The sequence below is a fragment of the Corapipo altera genome, unplaced genomic scaffold (assembly GCF_003945725.1).
Source record: "Corapipo altera isolate COAL_440 unplaced genomic scaffold, ASM394572v1 316, whole genome shotgun sequence".
In the NCBI taxonomy this organism is placed as follows: Eukaryota; Metazoa; Chordata; class Aves; order Passeriformes; family Pipridae; genus Corapipo; species Corapipo altera.
Window position 1 is genome coordinate 935,058 of NW_020884974.1, and position 18,811 is coordinate 953,868.

An 18,811-nucleotide genomic window follows, 5' to 3' on the forward strand; every position below is an offset into this window, starting at 1 on the left:
CTGATTTTTGAGCTCCTGCAGCACGAGTTGAGTGTAATGGGCATGTCAGATGTTTTTTAGAATAACCCTTGCACTGTAATTTTTAACATCTCAAAAGCATTTTAAAAAGCAGCTAAAAACTAGTTATTGTACCAGTTTCAGCCAAATACACAAACAGCAGATCCAGGAAACCTGAACAGCAAGTGAGTAACCTCAGACTGGGTGTCCTCGGAGAGGGAGCTCGATATTGGAGAGGCAGCAGAGCCAGAGCTGTGGACAGAGCAAGTTTGTGGCCCTGCCACAAAGCACAAAGCTTTGCTTCCTCCCTTGGAGGGGTAAATTAAGCTTCATTTAAACCATTCTCAGAATTTGTAGTGTGTTCTCAGCTAGAACTCATTGTCTTTTTTCTTGGTCTCCAGCACTCATTTCGTTCTTCCTGCTTGCACTTGCACTGGCTTTCTGTGTTGACTTCTTTTTAGTAGATGATCCAAGTCTGGAGGAGGATCTCCATGTAGGTTGTATGTAGGTATTTATTTATTTATTATTATAATAACCACTGAAAGCAGCATTCTCTAATTTCTCAGATTGCAGCAACAGATGCCTTTGTGATGGGCTGTAGAAAGCTGCTCAGGATTTATACCTTTCTCTTTTTTTACCTGTTTTTATCCCATTCTAAGTAAATTTCGGAGGGTTTTGTGGCTTTCTGAATCCTGCTCTTCCATATTGCATTGCAGGATCTGGAGTTGCTACAGCAGAATTTCCCAGTAATTACCCTGGGAAGGAGGAGCTCTGTTAAGAGCTCGTTTCAGGAGGAGGTCTGGAACACATTTTGGATCTCTGGTGAAAGCACAGGGGTTTTCTCTGCCAAACCTGGGTTACACTCCCTGCGTCAGTGCAGACTCACTGCGGGATGTTGGCTGGGTTTGCAGAATCGGATTTTTCTCCAGAATAAATGCCAGGCACTGTGTCTGCTGCTGCTTTCCCTTTGCATGCCGTCTCTCCCACTGCTGCTTGGGGGTAAAACTCAACAAACCTATTCAAAAGTGGTTTTTTTCAGTGTCTGATTTATTAAGGAAGATACTTTGTCACAGAATTACAGGCTGGATGAAGTTGGAAGAGACATCTGGAAGTCATCTGGTCCCTGTGGCTCAAGCAGGACCATCTAGAGCCTCCTGCCCAAGGCCAAGTCCAGACACCTTTTAGACTTCTCCAAGGATGGAGATGCTGACAGGAGTAAGGCATTGTGGGCAAATCCTTCATGCTTAGTTGAGGGGATTTTGGCCTGATACAGCAATAATGTTTATTACAATATTCCATTTAAAACAGATTTTTTTATTATGAAATGTGACCTCAAGCTTCATCCAAATCCACAAATAACGACCGCGTTTCCAGGTCCTCGTTCCTGAGGACCAGGGTGCTCCAGGGAGCAGCGCTGCCTCAAACAGATGAGCTGGGCATTGTTGTTGCCTCAAGTGCCTCAGATACAAGGTGCTCCTTAAAACTGAGCTCCCATGGTGGGTTACACAGGTTCTGTAGGGGCAAGAAGGGGGGAGCGGGGCCAGCACCCGCTCACTTGTGTTGCAGTTGTGTGTCCAGGAGCCTCTGTGACTGCATCCACACTGCCCTGGGAGGCTGTACCAGTACTGACTGTTGCAAGTAGAAGGTTCCTTTTCAGAAAGACTTACCTGGGAAAGGTCGAAGGTCCTTCTGATGATTGTGAAGGTACCACCTTTCTTAGCTGTCTCCTCGCCGTGAACATCCATTTCTCTGTCTCTGTGTGTGTGCCATGAAGGTCACATTCATTGCTAAGCCCTGGCTTTAGGTTCTGGTGTATGTTTTGGAGGTGATGTGCACCTGGAGGACAGTGCTGTCAGGCTCGTGGTGTGGTTCTGGGGCTGTCCTGCACAGAGCCAGGAGCTGAATCCAGTTATCCTTGTGGGTCCCTTGCAAGTCAGGATATTGTAGGATTCTATGGCTCTGTGCCTAGGGACCCCCTTCTGCGTTAGGTGCATGGACACATTAGGGCAGGGATAATGATGGAACTGCATCCAAGAGTAATCCCTTTTGACCAGCATCTGAGATTTTTCAATGCTTGATTTGCCCCTTGGTTATAAAGTTACTCTAAATAACATTTTCAGGTGGTTTTGCTTCCAGGTAGATAGAGAAAAAAAGAAAGGCTCTCTTCCTGTCAAAGGATAGCACGAAAAATAAATACTTATGTGTGTATAAAGCAAGGAGACTCACGTAAAATCTCATAGGTTCACTTCTCCCTTGTTCATCCTGATGCATCAAGACAGTCCATGTGAAATATTATTACCCGGGGCTTGTCCTCATGACTGAGCGAGGTAAAAAATGCTGGGCTGGCGTATTAAAATCTTACATCTCATCTTTCATTCTTTTTCTGACTGATGCATTTGGTTTCCTCCTTTTCAAATACAATTATTTTAAAGAATAGTTTATGGTATAAAAAGAAAACAAACACTTCATTTTTCCCGTAAGTTATTTTCATGATGAATTACATGGATCCAGAAAGCAGTTTAAAGGTGCTGTGGGCTCCTTTGAAGAAAAGTGTCATCTTGATATAAATCAGGAATATTATTTTAAAAATATTTGAATGGCTGTAAACTATACCAGTATTGAGTAAAAACCATGATCACTCTCTGGAGAGACCTTTGTTGTTTCTATTTGCTTCAAATATATTTTAATAGCAAATCTACAGAGACAAATTAATTTTTAAAATTATACTAATCTGGAGGAACATGCCACCTTCCACATTGGTGGTTCCAGGTTACAAATTGAATACTTCAGCCTTTTGCAAATTAAACAAAACCAGACTGGAAACTAAGAACCCCGTTACACTAAGTTTTACTGACTTAGAAATGTAAAATTGTCTGGAAAAGACCTCTAAGGTTGTCCAGTCCAACCATTCCCCAGCACTGCCAAGGCCACCACTGACCTGTGTCCCCAGATGCCACATCCACATGTCTTCAAAATCCCTCTGGGGTTGGTGACTCCCCCACTGCCCTGGGGAGCTGTGCCAGTGCCTGACCCCCATTTCAGTGAAGACATTTCTCCCCAGATCCAATTTAAACCTCCCCTGGCACAGCCTGAGGCCGTTCCCTCTCCTCCTGTCCCTTGTTCCCTGGGAGCAGAGCCCGACCCCCCCCCGCCCCCGGCTCCCCCCTCCTGTCAGGGGGTTGCAGAGCCAGAAGGTCCCCCCTGAGCCTCCTTTTCTCCAGGCTGAGCCCCCCCCAGCTCCCTCAGCTGCTCCTGCTGCTCCAGCCCCTTCCCAGCTCCCTTCCCTTCCCTGCACATGCTCCAGCCCCTCAGTGTCTTTGTGTCTTTGTTTAATTCTTGTAACTTTAGAGGAAAAACAATTAAAGACCAATATGTGATTAAGTTAATCAAAATTAGGCATTAGATTACATAGTGGTGTTGCTGCTGTCATCTTTGAGTTCTTGGCCAGTTTAATAAATTTAAAGATGCTTAAAATAAAGTATAGTCTCTTCATAAAATATGGCAGCTCTTATGGAAGCATCTCTTAAAAATCAGCCCTTCTCTAATAAGCTGAGTGTTAAAAGTGTCGAGAAGAAGGACTATTAACAGCTTACCTGAGTCCATCTGTGGCAGCCTGATGAAGAAAAGCAGAATCCTTCCAATGAAGTTCCCATGTCTGTAGAAATGGGTTCGTAAGAGGGGAAGCATCAAGGGAAATGTTGACAGATATTTAATTATAGTGGCAGTAGTGGCTGTTGCTGTGTTAATAGCATCTGGCAGCAGAGTCACTGCCATCTGTTAGTGCCCTGAAATTCTGGATATGGTGCGTCCTTTATGGAGGAATTAACAATAATTAACAAATCTATCAAATGAAATCACCTTGATTGGATGACAGTTTTACCTTGATAATGATTAATTGCAAAATAATGGGGAAGAAAATGTCCACTATTCTCCTTTTTTGCCAATGCTGCTCTCCAAGTGCAGCATCCTGGAGGGTTTCCTTTTAAGCCTGTGGTGTGAGGCAGCATTTACTGCACTTACTTTAAATAATCCTTATAAGCAGAGCCAGATTAAAAACAAACTTCTGCATATTCCTTTCCATTTGCAACAGATTTGGGCTTTAAAACCAGGTATGGTTCTGTTGATGCCTGGTAACTTATTTATTGTTAAATAGGGGAGAAAATGAGGTTGAACTGAGAGATGTGACCCTTCAATGAAAGTCAAGTCAGCCTGAAAGAATAATTTGACTGCATTAGAGCATCTCGGCTTTTTTTTTTTTTTGTTAGCGGAATATTAGAAGCCAGACCATTAATTTCTGATGAGTCAGTTTGTCTTCAAAGTGACGAGGAAAAAATAGTCTATTTGTTTGTATTTGTGAGAATTGGTTTTGAATATCTATTTTTGTCAAAGCCAATATTTCGATCGGTGCAATGAAATATCAGTGCCATAAATAATAGCTAGAAACAAAGCAATGAGCCAATTTGAGACCTGCTTGAGGTTTATTTTTCTCTTAACTCCCCTTTTTCTGTCTGTTCCTGCTGAGCAACAGATGGAGAAGGTAAAATAATCCCTGCTTAAACAGGAGAATTGTAATAGATAATTGAGGTGTGTTAATTATCAGGAGCAATGGGAGGGAAAGAATAAACTGCGGAATCTTGAAGTCAAGTAAACTGATATTTTACTTCCCTTTTCCTATGTCAGTCTGTTAATATTCTGAATATTGCTCTGGGACCTCTAGAGAGAAGGCAACATATATTTTTCTTGTGTCTTTCTATTCATTCCTAAGTGCCAGAAGTTTCTTTAGGCTGGGATTTGGGCTGATTCCAACTCCTGATAGAGCTGCACTGACACCAAAGCATGAGCAGAGGTGTGGAAGTCAGGTTTGCCCTGCTGTGATTTATCAAAGCTCCCAACACAGGAGCTGTAGATCAGAGCTTCCCTTCCCCCTTCTCCTTTCCCCTTCCCTTTCCCCTTCCTTTTCCCCTTCCCCTGGAGTAAATCTGATGATGAAAGTTCACCTGATGCACGAGGTTGGGCTTTAGCTGACTTCTGGTGTTGGTGTTGTCACGAGTGTCTCCCCCATGAGACCCATCCCTCTCTTTTCATTCTGCTTGCCAGCTGTGAGTCAGACATCAGCTCATGAGAGGTTCATGCATGTTCATCACACACAACATCTACACACTGCTAGGAGATGCTTTGAAAGAAGGGATTTTATCTTCTGTTCTGATTTGACTTGACATCCCGGGATCACGGGCAGGCGGTGGCTGGTGGGATGTAGCAAACACACAGACACTTGTTAGAGCTTGGAGGAAGGGCTTGTTTCTCTCTCACTGTTATTTTCATGCAATGCACAGTTCTCTGCTTAGGAGGATTAGAAGATATGCATTAAACAGTGCCAAAGATGCTGAGGCATTTGATGTTTACATCCCTTGTGGAATTATTCATTAAAATATTAACTGCTAGACAGCCTCTTTTTTTTTTTTTTGACTCAGTGATTTAGTAGCCCTCTCCAAAATTGCCTTGTGTGATTCAGACACTCAAAGACTAAATAAGGCTAAACAAACTCACCAAAATTACCCACAAGCCCACTAATTTTTGGGTTTATGTTTCTTAAATTGTCATGGCTAAGAAACTCAGAGGGCTTTGTGGAGTGGGTAAGCTGTAAGATTTGACTCAGACCTCTCCCATCTGCACCAGCAGCTTTCCCTAGCACACGGCACTGGGAGGATCTGGAAGGGGCCTTATCCTTTTCAAGGATTTTGGAGATAATAGATACATGTGTGCACTAAGTTTTGGGTTACAGAAGCTCATGACATGATGACAAGGTGTTACCTTGTGTTGGCTCTCATCTCTTTTCCCTTCTCATGCCTTTCTTTAGATGTTTTTAACGGTTCTGGTCCTCTGCAGAGGACATGGTTGTGTTCTTGTCTATAAACATGGAATGGTTTGGCTTGGAAGACACCTTAAAGATCCAGTCCCACCCCCTGCCATGGGCAGGGACACCTTCCACCAGCCCAGGTTGCTCCAAGCCCCGTCCAACCTGGCCTTGGACACTTCCAGGGATGGGGCAGCCACAGCTTCTCTGGGCAACCTGTGCCAGGGCCTCCCCACCCTCACAGGGAACAATTCCTTCCCAATACCCAGTCTCACCCTGCCTTTGGCAGTGGGAAGCCATTCCCCCTTGTCCTGTCACTCCAGGCCCTTGTCCAAAGTCCCTCTCCTGCTCCCTTGAAGCCCCTTTAGGAAGCCTTCTCCCTGGAGCCTTCTCTTCTCCAGGGGAACCCCCCCAGCTCTCCCAGCCTGGCTCCAGGGCAGAGGGGCTCCAGCCACTCTACTCTTCTTGGTGATGTCTTCTGAACTCTCTCCAGCAGATCCACATCCTTCTTATGATGGGCTCTCCGGAGCTGGTTTCCTTCCTTGTTCCCAGTTTTCTGGCTGAGAAGGTCAAGTCTGCCATTGCTGCTCTTCTCCCTGCCACGTTTAACATATGCTTCCTCCCACACATGGTTTTCCACAATGTTACTGTTTCTCAGCTCTGTTCTGAGCAAGCCTGGGGCCCAGTTACTCTGGGGCCCTCTCAAAGGTGCTAGTTGATGTTGTTATTAATACAACTCTGTGAGGAGCCAAGCCACAGATGCACACCTCATTTTCCATGGATTTTGCTCGGTGACCAGGAGGCAGTTCCCCCACACCACCAAGCCCATGGCATTTAAAAATTGCCCATGTGGGGTCACTGCATCATTTGTGTTGCCTTTAATTTTTGCTGAGCTTTCCTCACTGGGTTCTGCAGGTTGAGCCTGAACCCAGCCCAGTGTGACACTGTGATGACAAGTGCCTGTCTCCCTTTGTGTACTTAAATAAATACTGATGGTATCTCTGTTGTGTGTTTTTTGTGTGTTTCAGGAAAAAAGTGCCAGTTCAAACGTAAGACTTAAATCTAATAAAGAGATCCCAGGATTAGTACATCAACCCAGAGCAAAGTAAGTTCAATTTTTGTTGTTTAAGTCATAATACAGAGGGTTAAGCAGTGTCTGTGAGATTCAAGATTGCTGCCTAGTGCAGACCAGCTGGTGGCTCCAGCAGCCCTAAAAACCATGCTCAATTTGAGTAGATAAGGTCACTCGTGTCCCAAGACCAACAACACACTGGGCAGCATCTCCCCTTTGCACAGCAAAGGACCTAAAAAGAGGTGAGAGGCATCTTGTCATGGCTGGTAGGAGACCCATCCTGTGTTGTTTCTCAGCTTTCTATACAACTTACACATAACTAAAATTATATCTCCACTAGTGTTCATAAATACTGTCGGTTAAGTTTCCAGGGAGGTTTTTGCTCCTGGTGTACATTAGCAGCTGTATTGCCTGGGATTGGGAATGGTAAACTTCTTCCATTTAGAATGGTCACGTTAAAATGAGGGTGGTTTTGTAGCTGAGAGTTTTTCCACCCTTGGCTGGCAGTTCTGTGCCCATGCCCTGGCTGAGGTCAGTCAGTGCCATGAAATATTTAACTCTTGTGACAGAGCTGGTTATATTGATATTAGTAATTCATTTCTTATCTAAATCATCATTACATTTAATTACTAATTGGCTGGGAAATAACAGATTACATGGAGCTGTATATGAGGTTCGTAACGAACAAGTGAAGAAGCTCTGCTGCTGGATTTTGAACACTATGGAAATGCTGTTCTTTATGCCCTGCCCTCAGGGCACTTATTAACTTTAACTTGCTGAATATCAAGTGCTTTGAACACGGTTTCAAGACTGGAAACTTTAGTAATTTCCTAATCAACTGACAGTATAATTCAGCCTCCTTTCAAAGGGAAAAAATAAGTGCTTTGGATGTAATTGCAAAGAAACTCAAAGGAGGGAGGTGGAGGTAAAATCACACTTTAGCAAAGCTGTACTTCATTACTGTGACTCTGCCCTTCCCAGCAGGGTCAGAGATGTATTTAAGATGCTCTAACATGAGGCTAATTAGTCTGGGGTAGAAAAGGGCTGTTCTTTTGGTGGGTAATCTCTTGGTACATCCAAGCCAGAGGAACTGCATGGGGTCAGGGTTTCCATTCTTTCATCAAACCCATCATTTTAAAGGTTCCTGCAGAAATCAGAACTGATATTGAATCACCAAAAAGCCCATTTTTTTCATTGCACTGGCAGAGGTAAATATTTCTATGCCAGTCCTGCCAAAATAAGTAAACTTCTGAGAGAGGTGCAGAGTGTCACGGTACGTTGTTGGGTAGAAGCTCCACTGTTTGCCCAAGGCTCTGCTGTTTGCCCAAGTTACCATTGCATTTGTTTGTAAAGTGGCTACATGTGTTTGAGTTGCTAAATGCCAGGTCAGCAAATAGCTGCTATCACGCACAATTATTTTTTAAAGGTTTATCTTGTAAAAACCACGACAGTTCTGGTTGCTGGGAGGGGTGGCACTGGGGGGAAAAGGGCTACTCAGCTGAAAGAGCAGAAATGAGTGGATAAATCACTTCCAGGGATGGGGCAGCCACAGCTTCTCTGGGTAACCTGTGCCAGGGCCTCCCTACCCTCACAGGGAAGAATTCCTTCCCAGTATCCCATCTAACCCTGCCCTCTTGTCACTGCAAGACTGTTGTTCCTTGTCCTGTCACTACTGGCTTGCTAAGAATTCCCTCTCCGTGTTATATATTGATATTTTGAAAGGCTGCAATAAGGTCACCCCAGAGCCTTCTCTTCTCCACGCTGAACACCTCCTGTCTCCAGAGCAGAGGTGCTCCAGCCCTCTGACTATTTCCATGGCATGTTCTGGACCCTCTCTAACAAGTCCATGACTCGTTCTGGGGACCCCAGAGCTGGATGCAGGTGTTCCTAAATTCTACTGATTAAGTTCCCAGGGAAGTTTTTACTCACTCCTTCTTGGCAGAGCTTCTCTGAGTCCATTCATCACTCAGACAGTGCTGATACTGGGGATAAATATCTCTGCTTTTGGCAAAATGTGTTTCCTCAGCCTGCCACGAAACATTTAAAAACGTGTTCTCATGCCTTCTGATGTGCTTCTTACATGGAGAATTAAATTCACATTTCGATTTGGGGAAATCTTTTTGTTCTGTTCTGTTCTCCAAGAACTCAGCTTTGATTTGGTGGTTTTCTGACTCTTCCAGTGTTCACTAATTCTGTCAGTTCCCTGCCCTGCAGTGGATTTTACAGTTATACACAGCTCCTCAATTGTCAGCATTGGAGTGTCTTTCGTCTCTAAATTGTGGGGCAGTTTTCCTGCCCAGACAAACTTGTGTGAAGATCACAGACTGTCAGGTCTTTAGGACTTCCTGTGGGAATTCTCATGTATATACCAATGCAATCCTCCTTTTTTTTTTCCCCGCCTTCTTTTAGTTTTCTTACAATTTATGGCTTGGGTGAGTCACTCCAGTATCATCTCATTTTATTAGAAACAGGATTTATGGTGTTGCAAAGGCAAAACTGTTTTTCAAGCACTTACCTACCAAGAAAGGGTAAAATCCCTCTCCAAGACACCTGAACATGCAGGTGACAGGGTCAGCTGTCCCAAACAAGCATCTTTTGCCCATCTGAGGTGGAGGTGGGAACCTGAGGGACTGGCAGACAGCTGGGGACAAAAACTCCCACAACCACTGAAAGGTGAATTGTTCCTGCTCCTGAATCACCAGCTTTAGGTTTTAATGGCATTTCTGAAACCTTCGCTTCTGAACTGAGCCTTCATTTATGTCCAACATAAGCAAATCATTGTATATGTTCATCCTGATAGCGAGGGCAGTCTGAATGCTGAGCTTTGTAGGGAAGTGCAGCCTGTTGTTGGGCACTTAGGGAGAGTATTAACTCATGACAGCTGAAAGGATCACTCTGAGGAAAAGGGTGGGAATGCAGCAAACCAAGCCAGCTTTTTGTGCTGGAGAAAATCTCCGAGAGCTGTGTGTCCTTCTGACTGTTTGGCATCACTGTTAACACTGGCACCAGTCCTCATCCTTCCTTTTCTGCATCTTTTTTTGTTGCACACTGAGTCCCTGGCACGTTTCCCCAGCCCCCCGTGGGCCCAGGTGCTCCTCCCTGCTGTGGGTCCAGAGGATGCTCCGGCCTCACTTTCCCGGAGGGATGTTATTCATGCAGGAAGGAGGTTCTCCCCATCCTCTAACATACATAAAGCAGACCCACCCCAAACACTGTCTGCCAACATCCTCATCTTTGTCTCCTCGTCCTTTCCTTGACGTCCCACCTTCCTGGATTTTGCAAGTCCCCCCTGGGGGAAGGGCTTGTGGTCTTGTGCCACCCTCAACAAAAAGGAGTATTTTCCAGCCCTCTTTGCTAATCCAAAATCATATCACTGAGACTCTTGGTGCTGCAGAATTAATTGAAGTGAAGGGTCTGGAGCACAGATCTGATGAGGAGCGGCTGAGGGAGCTGGGGGGGCTCAGCCTGGAGAAAAGGAGGCTCGAGGGGACCTTCTGGCTCTCTACAACTTCCTGACAGGAGTTTTCAGTCTCTCCTCCCAGTAACAAGTGATAGAACAAGAGGAAATGGCCTGAAGTTGTGCCAGGGGATGTTTAGATTGGATATTAGGGACAATCTCTTCATGAAAAGGGTGGTCAACCACTGGCACAGCTGTCCAGGGCAGTGGTGGCGTGCCCATCCTGGGGGATTTACAGGGTGTGTAGATGTGGCACCTGGGGACATGGGTTAGTGGTGGCCTTGGCAGTGCTGGGGGAATGGTCAGACTGGATGATCTCAGAGCGCTTTTCCAACCTAAATGATTCTGTGAATAACCTGTTGGGTGTGCTCAGGGAGCAGTAGGGACCACCCCTCTGGGAGGGAAGGTCCAGCCTGGGCTCGTAGGCGTACCTGGGTGTTGGGTGCAGAGCCCACCTGTAGCAGGATGTGCAGATCCTCCAGTGCAAGGCTTTAACCTCATCGGCATCTCATTTGGTGGTGGTGGAATTGGCAGCCTTGGAAAACCTGTTTTGATGCAGAGGGGGCTCCCACTGGCCCGGGCAGCCCACCTGGAAAAGGGAATGGTCTCCTCCATTCATTTCCTCCATGGATGCTCCTGTGACCTAGTTACCATCCCAAGTGTAGCACACATATACAGAATTAAATGCAGTGAGGTTTTTTTTTGTGGGCAAACCAAAAATAGGAAAAAGAAAAAAGATTTTAAAAATTGACATTGTAGATGAAAGTGTAAAGTGATTTATTTTTCACAATGGTGAAAGCTGACAGCTGGGTCCCTCAGCAACCCTGGTCTGCAGCATCATTGTTCTATAATGGAAGAATTTGTGTTGTGCTGATACTGTTCCTTTGCCTTCCAGCATGCACATCTCTGAAAGCCAACAAGAATTCTTCAGAATGCTTGATGAAAAAATTGAAAAGGTAAGACACAGGGATGTAAATGGACGTTCTCAGGGGAGGACACACAGGTTTCCCAGCTGCACGGGGAGGACAGCTGGACCTGCCTGCTGCAGCACTCCACATTCTCCATGGTTTGGAAGGGATCTGGCCCAAGATCCCCTTAACTGCTCCTTGGTTAGACAGATGAAGTGCAAAGAAGACCAGAAAAGTAGGGATTGCGGGCAGTACTGGAGAGAATCCTTTGTTTTGTGGGAACATCACCAGTCTAGGATGGATGGCAGGTTAACTCCAGTGTCCAGGATATATCATGGGTAAAGGAGAAGAGCAAAGTGGGATTTTAGGTCATTACTAATTTGGTCTTTCATTTCATCTCTGTGGGAGACAACTGGAATCTTGATCCTGGTAAAGCATTGGACTTGATCTTAGACAGCTTTTCCAGCTTAAATAATCCTAAATGATCCTATGAATAATTGTATCCCAGTACAGATGGGAAACTGAGGCTTGAGGAATTAAGTGGGCTGTGTGGATCAAGTCTAGATCTCAGTCTTTGCTTATACCTTGAGCTGAGGTTCGTGCACCAGTACACCCTTTACACTGCGTATTTTGGAGTCATTTGTCTTGTTTAATACTTTATATTAAATATTTCCTTCCTCAGTTGCAGTAATCTAATTTGTACTGCCAATTTCTGACTGGACCTGAGGAAACATTCATTTTCTGAGAGGGAGGTCAGACACTGGTTTAGGCTTCCCAGAGGGCTGGTTGTTGCTTCAGGCCTGTCAGTGTTTCAGAGATATTTGGACAGTGCCCTTAACAGTGATGTAACTTTTGGTCAGCCCTGAAGTGCTCAGGTGATTGGGCAGATGATCCTTGTAGGTCCCTTCCAAATGAAATACTGCTATTCTATTCTATTCTGTTCTGTTCTGTTCTAAGTTGTGTTGGGTTGCAGAGTAGAAGGGAAATTTTTACTTGGAGGGCTCTGAATTTCTGCCATTTTTGCCAGCACTCCTGGTGTTAGGAGTCAGAGTGCTACAAGGGGTGACAAATCTCTTATTTGTCCCAAGCAACAAATTTGTTACTCTAAAAAGAATATAAATTATGAAAGCAATAATGAGATAAAGGGGAAAGAGTAGAAGTGAGGAGAAGTTTGTAGATTACTGAGAAGAATATTTCTGTACCAGTATTTCACAGGGGTAAGATTTTATGTAACCAAAGTGCATTTAAAAGTAGAATTTCTACATATCCACATTATAGCTACATCTCCTTTGAGTAAATGCATCACCATATGAATATTCAGATGCCTTTCCTGGACATCATCCCCTTCCATAATGTCAAATGCAAAATCTCTAGTGAAATGGATTTTCCAAAGGTCTGTGTTATCTGCAGTCCAGGCCAGCTGAGGTTGTGTTTGATGATGAGTTTTGGTTAGTTTTTTGTTTCAGGGCACTAATCCCATTCCTGCCACACTGAGTGCAGCTGCCCATGTCTCCTGGCTGGTTGGATCATGCTCTCAGATGTTACAGGTGATCCCCAGGGCGTTTGTACAAATTTATCTTCTCCGTCAGGAATTTGTTTAGAGGGAATTTGTTTAGAGGGAATCTGTCAGAAGGAGAGAGAGGGCTCTCCTGCTTTTCAAGCTGCTGACACTTGATGGGACTGGCAGGAGTTAATGTGCAGCTGAACGTGGGATTTGTGTTCTCTGGGGACCTCCTGTGCCTGAGGAAATAGTCTTCCTAAGGGAGAGTTTGGGGTTTTTTAATTAATCTTTGCCCATAACACATTTTTTTCTAGGTATTGCCACAAATGCCAGAAAGATTGGAAAACATGAGGGGGTTTGTCTGATGCCTAAACAGCATTTTGAGGACGCTGTCAAACAATTAAATGAGTTCTATCAGTGAGCAGCTCACCAGTTGCAGCTGAAATAGTTTGCAGAAGTGGGGGGTGTTGCCTGTGGCTGATGAGGTCCCAAAACATGTTGTAATGTTCCCGTGGTAACCGTGGCCATGAGCAGCATTGGGTTTGTGATGGAGACACGGAGTCTGTCACCAACTCTGGGCTGTGCCTACAGAAACTCCACAGGCAGGAGCAAAACATCCCTCAGCTTGTGTTGGAGTCTCAGGGGGTGTTGGGTCACTTATTACAAGTGAGTAACAGCAACTCTTACGTGTGAGCTGCGCATTAGACAGGAAAATGAAACGGGTGTTTTGGACTCCTCACAGCCATTAAACGGACAGGAAGGTCAGCTAAAATAAAATTTCTGCAATCAAAGTGTGAAATGGAAAGAACACAGGCTGACATTTCATCAGCTGAAGCGTTTATGAATCCTGCAGATCCAAAAAAAGCTGTGATGAAACAGTCTGGAGAATCTCTCTGGCTGCCCCTACGAAGCTCAACTGCCTCCTGCAAATGCCACCCAAAGGTAAAAACCAGAATGTCAACCCCAATGAGTGGAGCTCCTGTCTACCAAAATTCAGTGTCAAAACACTGTGAGGCATTCAGAGGGAGACATCTGTTCCTGTCTCTCCGTGAGTCCCTGCCTGGAGAGCTGGAGCTGAACTTGCCTGTATGGAACTGTGTGTGACTGTGGTAATTCAATTCATAGGGTTTGCTGGAAGGAAGAAATACTGGAATGAAGGCTGAGGTAGCACTGCCTGAGAATGTGAAAGTCAGCCTTGCACATTGGGTTAGATGTTGGTTCTGCTGGAGTCAACCCAGTCATTTCAGAGACACCAGAATTTGAGCTTAAAATACTGAAGAAACTGATGAGAAGCCGGAGATAAAAAGTTTTGTGGGAGACTGGGAGTAGCTGGGTAGAGTTAAGCACAGGAAACAGTAGTTAGATGTCATATCATAGAACATCCTGGTCTGGAAGAGTCCCACAAGGACCATCAAGTCCAGCTCCTGGCCCTGCACAGGACTACCCCAGGGATCCCTCCCTGTGTCTGAGAGCATTGTCCAAACACTGTTTGTCATGGGCCTGGCTTTTGGAGACAAAAAGACATGTGTGCAGCAAGAGTTCAGGAGGAAAGTGGAGCAGAGACAGGTACTGGGAAGGAGGCAGCTCACCTGGTGTCAGTGTGATCATCATTATTGAAAATTAGGCCTGCCTGAAATCACAGAAATATATTCCAGTGGAGGATGAGCAAGAGGTAGTAGCAATTAAGCTTGAGGAGAGTGTTCCCCCAGAGTAAATTAGAAAGATGTGGGACAGGAGTACAAGTGATTTGCTTGATATGAGAGATGAAGGCAGAAATATGCAGAAATACAGATTTGGAAACCTGAGAAGGAAGCAGAGAGTGATTGAACATTCCTTCTGAAGCAGACCCAGCAGCTGCTGGATAAATCTGAGATCTGCTGTGCCCAGCAGAGGAGAAACGGGCTCCACTGGCTGCAGCCAGGGCTGGGGCAGTCACTGCCCTCTCACAGGGGGATAAATCTGGTTTTGAAATACCAGCTCTGATTAGGAAGATAGAAACGTGTCCTGGTAGGAGGCCATTTGTATTGATATTCAGGCAAATAAATTAATTACCTGGGTTCTCTCTAATCTAATAGTGCAAGGACTAATTTAGTCCGGTGTTACATTTGCCTTCAAAAAGAGTCACTGTGAAGCACACAATGAAGAGCTAACACCTTTCTCCTAAAGTTTCTCCAGTCTTCAGGGTGTTTTTTCTTTCTACATCTCAAATTTGTTTGGACCCTGATTCCACAGGACCCCATGCAAGTTCCGTGTCACCCCTCAAGAAGAAATCCCAGCACAGGAAGGACATGGAGCTGTTGGAGAGAGTCCAAAGGAGGCACCAAGATGAGAAGAGAGATGGAGAAGCTCTGCTGGGAGGAAAGGCTGAGAGAGTTGGGATTGTTCAGCCTGGAGAAGAGAAGGCTCTGGGAAGACCTTATTGTGGCCTTTCAGTACCTAGGAGGCTCCGGGAGAGCTGGAGGGGGACTGGGGACAAGGGCCTGGAGTGAAAGGACAAGGGGGAATGGCTTCCCACTGCCAGAGGACGGGTTTGGGTTGGGTATTAGGAGGAAATTCCTCCCTCTGAGGGTGGGGAGGCCCTGGCACAGGTTACCCGGAGAAGCTGTGGCTGCCCCATCCCTGGGAGTGTCCAAGGCCAGGTTGGACGGGGCTTGGAGCAACCTGGGCTAGTGGAAGGTGTCCCTGCCCATGGCAGGGGGTGGAATGAGATGAGCTTTAAGGTCCCTTCTGAACCAAACCAGCCTGGGATTAAGAAATAATCACAATGCAAACATGCTCATGGACAAAAATGAGATTAAAAAATGTCATAGCGAGTGAAGACATCCCAGTAACAGCTCTGGTGTGGTCAGTGATACCCCGAGCGTGGGGAATCGTTGCCACCACCACAGGGGTTGTCACTTTGGGTCAAGAGATCAATTGGTGCCAGTGTGGGGGTGGGTTTGCAGGGATTTCTCTGCCAGTCCACTCACCTGGTCACCGGGAGCCGGGTCCGGGAGTACCCAGGCCAGGGCAGAGGTGCCTGGCATCAACTCGCTGCATCCCCTCGTTAGTAAAACTGGGCATGGAGCGCGGCGGCGACACAATGCAGCTCGTTGTATGGTATTTAAAGAGGAAGGGGGGTTGCTAACGAAACGTATGCAAGGGCAGAATGATTAGGCAGAAACTCATTAGCAAAGTGGATTGCTCTTAATGACTCCATTGATTTTTCCCTAACAAAATGAGAAACGGACAAAAATTAGCACAGTATACAATGATTTAGTGCCGCCTCCCGGCATTTTCTTCCCATCTTTTCTGCGCGGGCTGTAAACAAAACCAGATTGATGAAAAGGGTTCCCAGCGCAGAGCCGGGCTCGCCATTCCCAGCGCCGCCTCCTCCGTGAAAGGGGCCACTGTGTCCCCCCGGCTCTTTCAGCCCGGCAGAAGAAAGGGCTGCTTGGTGCAGCTCGTTCCCCTCTCCCGGCCCGGCCGCCCTCCTCTCCCTCCTCTCCCTCCCTCTCCCGGGATGCCGGTGCCAAGCTGCGGAAGCGCATCCCCGGCGCTGCCGCCCCTGCCCGGCCGCACAAGGGGCCATTCACAAGGGGCTGCGCCTCGCCCTGGCACCAAAAGGGGGGGGAAAAGCCCTTTTCCTGTGATTTTTCCTCTTTTTATTCCCCGAAAGGATCTCATCAACCATGGTGCACCCCCGGTAGGCGATTTCTAGAGGGGGAAGAGCCCTTCTGGTTTGGGTACAGGCAGGAAAGGAGGCATTCAAGGTGTTTGGAGGTGTTTCTGTGGACACTTTCAAAAGCTGAAAGTTGGGTTTGGAACTGCAGGGGAGGAAGATGGTATTCCTCAGGAATTAGCTGGACTTGGAGGCGTGTGTTACCCATTATCATTACAACTCATTTAATGTCCTGTGCTATTAAGGGCTATTGAAGGAAGGCCCATAAAGTCCTCTTGGTAGCCACCTGCTCTGTTCCACTGGCTCCTCTGGATGCAGGAGCCTGCTCCCCTGGACAGGATTTGACTGGCAATCATGGAATCATAGGCTCATAGAGTGGTTTGGGTTGGAAAGGGACCTTAAAGATCATCTCACTCCACCCCCTGCCCAACAAGGGCAGGGTCATCTCCCACTAGCCCAGGTTGCTCAGAGCCACATCCAGCCTGGCCTTGGACATTTCAGGGGTGGGGCAGCCAGAGCTTCTCTGAGCAACCTGTGCCAGGTCCTCACCACCTTCGCAGGGAGGAATTTCTTCCTAATACCCAATCCAAACCTGTCCTCTGTCAGTGGGAAGCCATTCCCCCTTGTCTTGTCACTCTTGTAGCCCCTTGAGGTACTGAAAGGCCACAATAAAGTCACACTGGAGCGTTCTCTTCTCCTGCAGACACAGTGGTGCTCTGTTTGAGGGAAGTTGTTACCTCCTCTGGTTCCTTTGCTTCCTGTCACACATCTGCTCCTGGAAAAAAACCCCATCATCCTTTCAGTCTAAACTTAGATACTACTGGAGCTCCTCTGCTCACATTACCAGCTCATCATCTGGCTGCTGCTTCACTGGTTGATGTTTCATGGAATCAAAGAGTGGTTTGGGCTGGAAGTGACCTCTGAAGGCCGTTGCTGTTGAAGTAGGTCCTTGGCATCCCTTTGGGGACTGATGCACTTGGTAGCCACAGAGCAAACCCAGAAGCAGAAGGAAATGGCAGGAGGAACGGGAGCGAAACAGGGAATGCATGATGGCTTTCTTCCAGGATTTGGGTCTGTTTGAGGCTGTGATAGCAGTGATGGCCACTGGTGGGAGCCTGGTGGGGAATGGTGGGCTCCCTCCTGAGCAGGAGGCGGAGGAACCAGGTAAATGGATCTCCTGCAGGTGCCCTGAGCCTCAGCCATCCCTCACTGCTGGTGCATTTCACAGCTCTGAAGCATGTTGGACAAAGCTTTCATCACCACCAGCTTAGTCTCCTGGTTTTGTCCAGATGTGGTCCCTGGACTGGAGAAAAGTGGTGGATTTGGGTTTCACTGCAAAGTATTTCAGCGTTCCTTCTTTTTGAGTCATAGCTTTTAGTTTAAAAAATGTATTTTATTTCCTTTCTTTCTGAGTCAGTGACTGCTGAATTGGAATTTGGGCTGATTAGTCTCTTGGGGTTTATTTTAACTTACTAAGAAAACCCTTTTGCTAACAGTGCTGGGCCCCGGGGAGCTGTTAGAGTGCACACATTCCTGGGTGTGGACTCTCCAGCAAAGCCAGCTCTGCAATCCCACCACTGGCACTGGGATTGTAACTGCAGAGGCATTTTGGAGCCTTTGTTTCTGATGTGCACCCCTGCTGTGTGTCCCAAATAAACTGATCGCTGCATCAAGAAACATCTCTTCCCTTTTTTTTTTTTTTCACTTTTATCTCTCCTCCCTTCCCTTTCCTGACAGGACAGTGACTGGTTTTGATCTGGGAGGCAGCTGGGTAGCCCTGTTTTACCACTGCTGTGTTGGTGTCTTCTGCTTACAGGGTGGTGTTGAGTTTTTATGCTCTGTTGGAGGTTAGACAGTCTCATATTTCTCCTCTTCTTTTTTTTCTTCTTCCATGACAGCCCTTTGCTCAGCTGCTGGGATTGAGCGCTTGGGTGATACATCCAGCACATGGGAAAAATGGGAAATAGCCCAGAGATTTTGGGCACTGCATTTGAGGGACTTGTTTGACACAGGATATCTCAGGTGGTTTGTGTCAAAAAGCTGGTTTTGTGCAGGGAAACAAGGATAGTGGGGCCTGTCAGGTCTTTTTTTGCTGCTTTGAACAAAACAGATAGTGAGGGGCAGGACATACCTTCTCCAGAACAACATCCCAAGGGGAATACCCAGAGAGATGCTGCTGCCAGTCTTGTGGTTGGGCTGGAATGGAAGGCTTAACATGACTGGTCTGATAAGAAATCCATGTTTTGTGAAGCTTAGCCCATATCCCCCACTGTGCAAACATAATTTCAATACAAATAGTATCTTCTGCTCTTCGGTTAAACTCTTGCTGGGGTTATCACAGGAGGTGTTCTTGTTCACAGC

At 46.3% G+C, this 18,811-nt stretch overlaps 1 protein-coding gene across 2 annotated transcripts in view; it reads left to right on the top strand.

Annotated features, from left to right (window-relative positions):
• CUNH1orf21 (chromosome unknown C1orf21 homolog) overlaps nucleotides 1-18,811 on the top strand; it is a 116,183-nt gene that overhangs the window by 95,928 nt on the left and 1,444 nt on the right. For both annotated transcript variants that reach the window (XM_027665265.1, XM_027665266.1), the window contains exons 4-5: nucleotides 6,880-6,956; nucleotides 11,276-11,336. In XM_027665265.1, coding sequence (XP_027521066.1) covers nucleotides 6,880-6,956; nucleotides 11,276-11,336 — 138 coding nt within the window. The remainder of the gene's footprint in view (nucleotides 1-6,879; nucleotides 6,957-11,275; nucleotides 11,337-18,811) is intronic.